This window comes from Triticum aestivum, chromosome 2A (assembly GCF_018294505.1).
Source record: "Triticum aestivum cultivar Chinese Spring chromosome 2A, IWGSC CS RefSeq v2.1, whole genome shotgun sequence".
In the NCBI taxonomy this organism is placed as follows: domain Eukaryota; kingdom Viridiplantae; phylum Streptophyta; class Magnoliopsida; order Poales; family Poaceae; genus Triticum; species Triticum aestivum.
The window spans coordinates 14,929,156-14,940,486 of NC_057797.1; the positions used below are offsets into that span (position 1 = coordinate 14,929,156).

At 50.8% G+C, this 11,331-nt stretch overlaps 2 protein-coding genes across 2 annotated transcripts in view; one reads left to right on the top strand and one right to left on the bottom strand.

Annotated features, from left to right (window-relative positions):
• Window positions 1–5,801: 5,801 nt before the first annotated feature.
• LOC123186992 (subtilisin-like protease) lies at window positions 5,802–8,560 on the top strand (the record flags this gene model as incomplete). Its single annotated transcript, XM_044598736.1, is given in 1 exon segment — window positions 5,802–8,560. A coding segment is annotated over 1 exon segment (2,292 nt), but the record flags the coding sequence as incomplete, so codon positions are not given.
• The window catches only part of LOC123186995 (1-aminocyclopropane-1-carboxylate oxidase homolog 11-like), a 3,533-nt gene continuing 749 nt past the window's right edge, over window positions 8,548–11,331 (bottom strand). The window contains exon 2 of the mRNA XM_044598740.1: window positions 8,548–8,802. Coding sequence (XP_044454675.1) covers window positions 8,548–8,802 — 255 coding nt within the window. The remainder of the gene's footprint in view (window positions 8,803–11,331) is intronic.

Below are 11,331 nucleotides of genomic sequence, written 5' to 3' on the forward strand. Positions count from 1 at the left end.
GGGGAGGGGGTGGGCGAAGGTGGCCAGCTGGAGTGGTTTGTCGAGTCGAGGGGGTCACCGGCGCGGCGTGATCAGTCCACGCACTGACGGTTATTAACACCACGCCGTCGCTTTCACTCCTCCCCCATCTTCCTTCATTCCTTTTAAGACTTCTTATTATCAATCTCAAAATACACTTCATACTTATGTACTCCCTCCGTTCCTAAATAATTGTCTTTTTAGAGATTTCAACAAATGACTACATACAAAGCAAAATGAGTGAATCTACACTCTAAAACATGTCTACATACATCCGTATATTGTATTTCATTTGAGATGGCTAGAAAGACAATTATTTGGGAACGGAGGGAGTATTAACTAATTATTTGTGGCACTGATTTATGTTCCACTGGAAAAAAAATTAGGGAGTCGTAAGTCGTTGCTCATCACCTGATCGAACAAAACAGCCGTTCAATCTCGTCCTTGCCTTCCTTCGACGGTGAGGATCCCTCGACGCCCTTACTCTTCGTCGCAAGATAGAGGGGTGTGTCGGGAACCGCCACCGTGGCATGCTCACAATTCATTGTGTTGTGTGGCCCTAGGTGTCATGTGTCAAGGAGCTCGCGAGGTGATGGCCTTTTCCAGTCGATGATGTTGATTTAAGGAGGTGGCAAGATGCGCCCATGTGATGCTGCAATGCGTAGGGCCTACCACCGTCTGGCTAGCACCAACAACTACCGGGATATATGTGGCGGAAATATCAACACCCATAGGCTGGCAGGGGGAATTCCCCTTATTCCATCTGAAGATACATAAGGGAATTATATATCCATAATTTCATATAGGTCGCAGGAACTACGCGGTGCACATAGACTTCCATTTGATGGTATAGTGGCTCCATTTGACATTTTAGGAAAGACAACATAGCAATCAAAACGCCATCATATGCCTTGTGTGTTATTTGTCCTAGGGTTTTATTGTTCTCACGACCACATCATGTGGTGGTGTACCCTTTGTCCTCCATTGTTGTGCCCCCCTACCAACGGCGGAGCCAGGAATTGTACACAAGGGGGGCCGAACATTGAACAAGACTCTAAAAGGCAACATGGTGTATTGAATATATATGACTTTTTCTAGAAAAAAATTGATGTCGGTATAGCAGAATATGTGCTATTATTACTAAGAAAATTGTTGGTAACATAGACATATTACATAGATAGCATGAAAGCAAAATGCATAATTAAATGACGATGAACAAACAATTAACAGTACGCATAGACCTTTCGTCGTATTTAATCCAACAACAATTAATTTTAGGGTGTTACGTTGGTAAAATGTCAGCCTAAATCTATTTATATACGTAGTTTGTAAACAAAGTAACCAAGAGACATTTGTAAATTACAGCAAGAAAAATTGCCTTGTCCTTGTGTATTTTTGCCCTTACCTTATGTATTTTGCCTCTTCCCACATTGTCTTGGAAGTGTAGATTAGTGACAGAGGAGAAGCCGCACGAATACAAAATAGGGAGTACCTAAAACTCATCTAGGTGAGATATAATTTGGTCTCATTCACCTAAAAAACAAGAACAGATACAACCCTCATCAGCACACACGAATCTTATAGCATCACATTCAATGGCTATAAAAGGTGAATGAGACCAAATTATGTCTCATCTAGATGAGTTCTAGCAAAACTGTACAAAATAAACAAGGGGTGGCTAGTGTGCGTGTGTGCCTGAAGCAATTGAAGATACAGTCAAACATGCATTCACTTTTACTACTCAGCTGGATCTTCTGTGGGTACTATTTCACAAAAATGCTGTCCAGAGAGGGACATAGGTGAGGCCACATAGCTCTTTACATCAATAATCTGGGGTCTTTAGAAAATTTCTGAATGTTGGGGGGAGCCGTGGCCCCTGCTGGTCCCCCCCTGGATCCGCCGTTGCCCCCTACTCTTTGGCCTAATCGCTGTGTTACTTGCATGTAGATATACTCTCGCCATATCGAGCTAGATCCTCTTGGGATGAGATGTTCCTATGCCTCATACTGCTTCCCCTCTTTCTTGGTTGATGGTGAGAGAGTGTTCGAACAATTGTTGTAGGATGATAATATAACTCTAGACTAGCTAGTTCACGTATTGTCCTCACAGCCTTCACCCCTCATGGAGGAAGCTCTCGCTCTGGTGATGAGTGGTCTATCTTTCTATGAGTAATCATGGTAATGTTTTTCCCTCTTCAATCATTGTGTTGGTGACTGCTTAGATTGGCTCAAATTTCTAACAGTGGTAGTTATAATGGTAAAAGAAGAAAGGAATGAGATGTGTGGGATCATTTGTATTGTTTATACAGATTTTTTTGAGGGGATGGGGTGAGGGGAGGATGTTTGTTAGACCTGCAACAAAGAAGTGCATTATCCTGAATTGACATGTGGAATCATGCCTCACTGGTGTATGCACTCTGTAGAATTGAACTTTCTCCATCGATCTACTCCATCTAAAGCATGGACAACGAATCCAGTGCACTAAGGCGTTGTGATGCACTAGGTGCACTCAACTCGGTTTGAACATTGTAGGGGTTTTCCATAGATTTTTATTTTTTTAACATAGATAGAACATGTGTTTATGACTAGTAAAAGTCAATGAAATAAAAAGTAACTCATACCTCAAGAAACAAAAGAGACAAATCTTACTTTCAATACTACCTAATTTAGGTTGGGCTATTATTTGACCGACTATCACCACTGACACTCCATTGTTATGTGTGCTTTTTGTTATAGAGTCTTGGGCTAGATTTGGATTGGAGGTTTTTGGACTATTTTGTTGCCGACGAAACATCCATGAAAGCTCCGTATGGCCAAATCTGGCCCGTTTGGTTGCCTGTGTTACATGTAGAAAAAGACTCGCATGATCCTCAAAGCAGTGCTCAGTGAAGGAACACTTGAATCGGCAGTTTTCAGGAAGCCATACTCGTTGAGTGTACAAGAGTCGGTGCACATATAAGTTGCCTTAACGAATTCTTCAAACAAAACTCACCCTGTCCCTTTTCTGTTAGCATGACTGGTTGGCTACACAGAGCCCCTCCTGGATCGATGAATTCTTGCCGGCTGACTGTAACCTTACAATGATGGAATCAAACCCCCTATCTTATCCGTAAAAAGAAAGGAAATACTCACTTCGTCCTAGTAAAATGATACTACCTCCGATCCATATTAATTGACGCTAGTTTTGTACTCCCTGTGTAAAAAAATATAAGAGCGTTTAGAACACTACTTTAGTTATCTTCACGCTCTTATATTTGTTTACGGAGGGAGTACAAAGTTGTACTAACTTTGTGCTAACCCAATGCAAAAGTTGTACTAATATCGATCAGAGGGAGTGCTAACATTTTGGGTAGGTGGTGGAATGGCCTTCAGAATAAATACTTCAAAAATTCTTGAACCACAGTTTACCCCGAAAAAGTATTTTTGAGAAAACTCACATGCATGATTTAAAATATCCGGTGAAAAATAAAAACATTTGTAAAGATACTAGTAGCCCACATTTTAAAACGGTAAATTTTACAGGATCAAAGAGGGTTATATTTCTTCAATTCCAAAACTTAAGTCTCGCACATTCCAACATTCAATTTCGGCGGTTCACACGGAGAAGACGAGGGAAGTCCTGAGAAAACCGAATAACGAAAGTTAGTTACTCCCTCTTGTCCTTTTTACTCCGCGTATTAGATTTGTGTCAAGTCAAACTTTGTAAAGTTTGACCAAATTTATATTAAAAAATATGGACATCTACAATACCAAATATATATTCTATGAAACTACATCTCATAAATCATAATGAATCTAACAATATCGATTTGAAATTGTGGATATTGATACTTTTTTATATAAATTTAATCAAAGTAGAGATAATTTGACTTCAAACAAAACTTATATGCAGACTAAAAAGGATCGGAGAGAGTAATTCATAATTAACTAATGACGCAACTGGCTTATCCGCATCTTCAGACAGATCAGTGGTGGGAGTAGGGCCGACCTGAAACCCACTCCAGAAATCAATTTTGCCGTTTTCACACGAAAAAAGACGAGGAAAATCGTGAGAAACCCCAATAATGAAGGTCAGTTAATCCTTAATTGATGACACAGGTGCTAGCTAGCTTATCCGCATCTTGAGATGGAGTGGTGGTAGCAGGACCGACCTAAAACCTACCCCATCAGGCCCCCCTCGGCCATACATGCATATCCACATGGATGCACAAGGCAACGGAACAAAAAGGAAAAGTGGAGAGTTCCTTTCGTTTGTTTGGTGGACAACGACGTCGTCCCGAATTGCCGGTGTCATCCGTCTCAGGGTAAACAACAGTTAAGTGCTTGCGTACGTGTGAGTGTGTGTGTGTGTCACCGGCAATGGCCTCCGGTTGGTCTGTTGGTGTGATGATAGTGACCTGATTTTGCCAATTGCTATCCACATCAACAACATCCATCCATCCATCCATCCACCCGGAGCTTTCTGAATTCCCCTTTTCCTCGTCTCGTTGGCATCTTTGCCGCTGGAAACTTAGGCGCCGACCTCCTGCCCGAGGTTTGTGTTCTCCTTTCATGGAGTAAATATCTGGCGATGACCACATTCTCCGGTGGAAATCGCGTGTAAGATTTTCAAAAGGATTGTGTAAAACATTACGATTACGAGTGGTCAACACCGCAGGTGCTATGAAAGTGAAATACGGAGAAACGGGCGCTAGCTGTAGTTGAAAAAGGGTAAGAAATCACTATTCATGTTTGATTTGTTTTTTTTCTTCTTCTAGACTGCTACAAATGCAATTGAGGTGACATTTTAAAGGTACTTTGTACTATATTGCATCTCCTCACGATCATCTACTACCTCCGTACCAAAACAAATTGAACCGCAAAACGTCTTATATTTTGGTACGAATAGAGTTTTTTTTTATGGAAGTGTTTGTTCAAAAACTTTTCCATGTCGTTTCCATGGAGTTTTCACTGAAAGGCTGATTTCTACCAGATATATGGATAGGTAGTTCGAGTTAGTGTTTGCATAAAATTCTCATTATTTCATTGACTTAAATAATCAAAAGTCATATTTTCATAGTGTTTAAGCAAGCAAATGTCTCTTGAAACTATGCGCGCATGATTGAAACACGGAGTTCCATTTCCCGTCGCACGAGGATTTTTCTTGGAAAAAACTCCCTTCCTAGAAAACAAATTCACCGAATGACACGGAATCAAGGAGTGAAAATGTGCGCAGTAAATTCAAACAAATACAGGAAATCCCCGAAAAAGAAATACAGGGAATGTCACATGGCCAGAACAACGGATGTGCCGGGCTTCCGAAATAAAAAGTTGAATTAAATAAATAAACAAATCATATAACCGTATAGTTATGTGTGCAACAAAGAAAATCGATGGAGCGGCCGGAGATTTATCCTGGTTTTCAAAAACAAAAATTCATGTCCCCAATGAAAAAACACACCTCAACCTTGACTCCACAAGTTTTTGTTTTTGTTTTTTTGGAATCAACCTTGATTCCACAAGTTAAGCCCATGCCGGGCCGAATTCGGCATCCACGGCCCAATTCCGGGCCTGCGCTTTTGGGGCTGGCCCGTCGAGCTGCCAAATTTATCCCAGGTTCCAGCTACTCCCCGCTAAACATAGCGAGCTCGCCTCCATCCATCGCATGGCCGTCGTCGCCTTCGCCTTGCGCCGCTCGCCATTAAAGCCAGCCAACCACCACCCACCACCGCCTTCCCTCCCCCTCCCACCGCCACCATGCGCGCCCCACCCCCACCCCTCCTCCTCCTCGCCGCCGTCCTCTTGCTGCTCGCCTCCCCGGCCACCGTAAACGGGGGCGACGGCCAGCAGCTCGCTCCCAATGCCGCCGCAGGGGCCGGGCAGGGCGGGGAGAAACCGGGCGCCGCAGGGGCCGGGCAAGGCGGGGAGGACTTCCAGGAAGTCGGCCTGAAGACGTACCTGATCATCGTGTGCCGCGCCAACGGGCCCAAGGGCGGCGACGAGCTGAGGGAGTGGCACGCCTCGCTGCTGGCGTCGCTGCTCAACACCACCACCGACATGGTCCTCCGCGAGGCGCTCTCCCACGTCGGCTCGCGCCTCGTCTTCTCCTTCCAGCACGTCGTCAGCGGCTTCGCGGCCCGGCTGACCGACCGCGAGGTGGCCGAGCTCTCCAAGCTGCCCTGGTGCGTCGAGGCGCTCCCCGACGCCACCCTGCGCCTCACCACCACCTACACGCCGGAGCTGCTCGGGGTGTCCACGCCGGCCACGGGCGCGTGGAGCGTGGCCGGGAGCATGGGGGAGGGCGTCATCGTTGGGATTCTGGATAACGGCATCGACCCGCGGCACGTCTCGTTCCTGGATGATGGCATGCAGCCGCCGCCCGCCAAGTGGCGCGGCGGGTGCCACTTCGCCGGCGAGGCGCCGTGCAACAAGAAGCTCATCGGCGGGCGGTCCAGGGCCCCACAGGAGCACGGCACGCACACCTCCGGCACCGCCGTGGGCGCGTTCGTGCGGGACGTCCAGCTGCTCGGGGCCCCGGCCGGGGCGGCGTCCGGCATGGCGCCGCGCGCGCACCTGGCATTCTACGAGGTGTGCCTCGCCGACACCTGCTCCGCCACGGAGGTCCTCTCCGTCACGGAGAAGGGCGCGTTCCAGGACGGCGTCGACGTCATCTCCATGTCCATCGGCGACGACACGCAGAAGCCCTTCTACAAGGACCTCATCGCCGTCGGCAGCTTCTCGGCCGTCCTGTCCGGCGTCTTCGTCAGCACCAGCGCCGGGAACGCCGGCCCGCTCGAGCGCACCGTCACCAACTGCGCCCCGTGGCTGCTCACCGTCGCCGCCAGCACCATGGGCCGCCGCATGCTTTCCAGGGTGGAGCTCGGCAACGGAGTGGTGATGGAGGGCGAGAACCTGAACCCGTACGAGCTCGTCAAGGACAGGCCGCTCGTCTTCATCGCGGGCATGTTCGCCGACGGCGCGCTCAGCGCCGTCGACGTCCGCGGCAAGGTCGTGGCGTGCCAGCGCAAGGAGGACCCGTTCATGCTCGCGGAGATGATCCAGAAGGCGGGCGGCGCGGGCATGATCAGCTGGTCCGGCCCGAAGCGCGGCGCCGCGACCACGCCCGTGGACGACCTCGCCATCCCCGCGTCGCGGGTGACGCACGCCGACGGCGAGAAGATCATAGCGTACGTCAACTCCACGCCCAACCCCACGGCCACCCTCAGTTTCGCCGGCGCCGTGCTGAACCGGGCCTCCCTGCCGGCCATCGCCGAGTACTCCTCGAGAGGGCCCTGCAACATGTCCAGCGTCGGCGTGCTCAAGCCGGACATCACCGGGCCCGGCACGGCCATCGCCGCCTCCGTCCCCGGCGGCGCCAACGACACCGCGCCCACCAAGACCTTCGGCCTGCACAGCGGCACGTCCATGTCCACGCCGCACCTGTCCGGGATCGTGGCCATGATCAAGAAAGCGCGCCCGCAGTGGTCACCGGCGGCGATCAAGTCAGCGCTGATGACAACCGCCGACGTGACGCACCCGGACGGCACGCCGATCGTGGACGAGACGACCGGGAAACCAAACTGCTTCGCCATGGGCGCCGGGTTCGTGAACCCGACGCGGGCACTGGACCCGGGCCTCGTCTACGACCTGGCGCCGGCGGACTACATCCCCTACGTGTGCGGCCTCGGGTACAACGAGAGCGTGATGAGCGAGATCATGGCGCAGCCGCTGCAGAACGTGAGCTGCGCCAAGGCGGGGAGGATCCAGGGCAAGGACCTCAACTACCCGTCGATCATGGTGACGCTCACGCCGGCCGCGCCGGAGGTGGACGTCAAGCGCGCGGTGACCAACATCGGGGAGCCCGTGTCTGTGTACACCCTGGAGGTCGTCCCGCCGGAGGGCGTGACCGTCGAGGTGGTGCCCAACGTGCTGACCTTCGGCTTAGTAAACCAGAGGATGGAGTTCACGGTGAAGCTCAAGCGAGCCGCCAATGCCGCCGCCGTGGGCACCGCCGAGGGCAGCCTCCGGTGGGTCTCCGGCAAGCGCTCCGTGCGCAGCCCGATCGCCGTGCTCTTCGAACCACTGCCCAATAACTAACTAACGAACCAACTAGGATCGTCTTCGCCGAGCTCTCTCCTGATTTATGTATATATGTATGGAGAAGCAGCTCTGTCAGATAGGGCAACGATGCCATGGAAGATGACTGAAGATTGAACAGCTCAAGCCAAAATGAATGGCAATCAAGAATTTATACAGGAAACAGTTTGATGCCGCCCCCCACGAATCGGCGAAAAGAAATTCGGCGTTCCAGACGGGGCCCCCGGGTGCATAGATCCAACACTCTGGTTTTACAGGATCAGACATCAAGTGCCCTTTTGTACCACATGTATACAATATAGTCACCACTGTACCAAATGTATATACAATATAATGGCACTTGTACTGCCATTTTACTGTCATTTTGTAACATTACAAACTGCTCAAGTATCCATGTTCCAGGTACACTGATATAGTGTATAGTACTATGAGGACACAAACTCACCTTCACAATTCACAGCCGGAAATCAGAGATAGTAGTTTTCGCATCTAACCCGATGGAGTAGTAATGTTTGATGTAATTTCTGGCGAGGGTCTCCCTGTACAGCGGCGGGTTCTCATCGGACAGCAGCTCCTTGATCGGACCGTACATTCTGGTAGAGGCAGGGTGGAAATGTGTGCTGAAGAAGCACGCGATTGAGACCCTCGGCACGGTGTTCTTTGTCACCACCCTATGCTCCACACTCCTGAACCCGTCGTTAGGGATCAACTGGACATTTTGAACAAAACAGTCAGTTCCACATTTTGAAAAAAACTCAGGGGCGACGAGGGCGGCCTCAAGATGTGCCTGATCATCGTGTCCCATGCCAATAGGCCCATCAAGAGCGGCGAGGAGCTGAAGCTGTGGCATGCCTCGCTGCTGGCGTCGTGCTCAACACCATCGCCGACATGTTGCTCCTCGAGGCGTTCTCGCACATCGGCCCGCGGCTCGTTTTCTCCTTCTAACACGTCGTCAGCAGCTTCGTGGGCTAGCTCACGGACCACAAGGTGCCCGTGCTCTTCAAGCTGCCCTGGTGCGTTGAGGCGCTGCCCGATACGGCCATGCGCCTCACGACGACCTACACGTCGGAGCTGCTCAGGTTGTCCGCGCCAACGACAGGGGCGTGGAGCATGGGCGGGAGCTTGGGGGAGGGCGTCATTGTGGGCATCCTCGACAACGACATCAACCCATGTCATGTGTCCTTCCTCGACGATGACATGCCGCCGCCGGCCAAGTGGCACGTGGGTGCCACTTCACCGGCGAGGCACCGTGCAACAAGAAGCTGAGCGACGGGCAGTCCAGGGGCCCACAGGAGCATGACAAGCACACAAGCACACCTCTGGCACCATCGCCAGGAGGGAGGGGGATTGGTGCGGGACGTCGAGCTGTTTGTGGCCCAGGCCAGGGCGACGTCCGACATGGCGCCACGCGCGCACCTGGCATGCATGCTACGAGGTGTGCCTCGCCAACACCTGCTCGGCCACAGAGGTCCTCTTTGTCATGCAGATGGGCGCGTTCCAGGATAGCGTCGAAGTTATCTCCATGTCCCTCGGCGACGACATGGAGACGAGAAAGCCATCCTACAAGGAACTCATCGCCGTTGGCAGTTTCCCGACCGTCATGTCCGACCTCTTCGTCAGCACCAACGCCGCAAACGCCAGCTCGCTCATGCGCACCCTCACCAAATGCGCTCTGTGGCTGCTCACCGTCGCCGCCAGCACCATGGGCCGCCGCCTCATCTCCAGAGTGGAGCTCAGCAATGGGATGGTGCTCGACATCGAGAACCTCAAGTGGTACAAGCGTGTCAGGGACAACCCTTTTCCCCTTCATCTTCATCGCGAGAATGTTTGCCGACGGCGTGCTCAACATCGTAGACGTCCGCAGCAAGATCGTGGCGTGCCAGCACAAGGAAGACGCCATCATGCTCGCGGACATGATCAAGAAGGTTTGCGGTGATGGAGTCAAATCCAGCAGATCTCTGGTAGAGGGTCCCGAGCTGGTAGTCTTGGAACGATAGTAATAAGGACACATTGGCTTACCTAGGTTCAGGCCATCTTAAAGAGATAATACCCTATGTCTTGCTTTGATTGTGATGGGGTAATGGACAGGCCACTCGTCTTCATCGCAGGCATGTTCGCCGACGGCGTGCTCAATGCCGTCGACTTTCACGGGGCAAGATCATGACATGCCAACGCAAGGAGGACCGCATCATGCTCTCGGAGATCATCCAGAAGGCGGGCGGCGTGGGAATGATCAGTTGGTCACCGCGTCGCGCATGACGCACGCCGACGGCGAGATGATCATGGCGTACATCAACTCCACGCCCAACATGCCGGCCTTCGGTTTAATGCGCCAGAGGATTGAGTTCACGGTGAAGCTCAAGAGAGGCGCCAATGTCGCTGCCAATGGCACCACGGAGGGCAGCCTCCGGTGGGTCTACGGCAAGCGCTCCGTGCACAGCCTAATCGCCGTGCTCTTCGAACCATTGCCTAACTAACTGATTAGGACCATCTTCCCATCAAGAGCTCTTTTCTGGTTTATATGGAGTAGCAGCTCTTTCAGATAGGCAAGATAACTAAAGATTGAACAGTTTGGCAAGGGCAAGTCCTATGTTGCTGAACACCTCAAACAAAAGAAATGCAATCAAGAATTCTACATGAAACAGTTCGATGCTCGTTGCCCCGCTCGCCCGCAGGTGCATAGATCCAACCTCTGTTTTCATATGATCTGACATGATCATAATTAAGGGGAAGATGATCACAAACCATGGAACAAAGTTGAATTTCTTCTATTCCACTAAAATACACCAGGAGATGAAATGAAACTTGTGATGCACTCCTGTACCATTTAAGCTGTACATAATATTCTGGCACTTGTGCTGCCATTTTACTGCACTAACTCACCTTCACAATTCACAACCGTAAATCAGAGATAGCAGTTTTCGCATCTAACCCGATGGAGTAGTAATGTTTGATGTAATCTCTGACAAGGGTCTCCCTGTACAATGGCAGGTTCTCATCGGACAGCAGCTCCTTGATCGGACCGTACATTCTCGTAGAGGCAGGGTGGAAATGCATGCTGAAGAAGCACGTGATTGAGACCCTCGGTGCGGCGTTCTTTGCCACGACCCTATGCTCCACGCTCGTGAACCCATCGTTGGAGATCAACTGGACATTTTGAACAAAACAGTCAGTTCCACACGACCGCGAGTGACTGATCAATGCTCGCCTTCAGTGGGGGAGCTAGCGGAGAACCAAG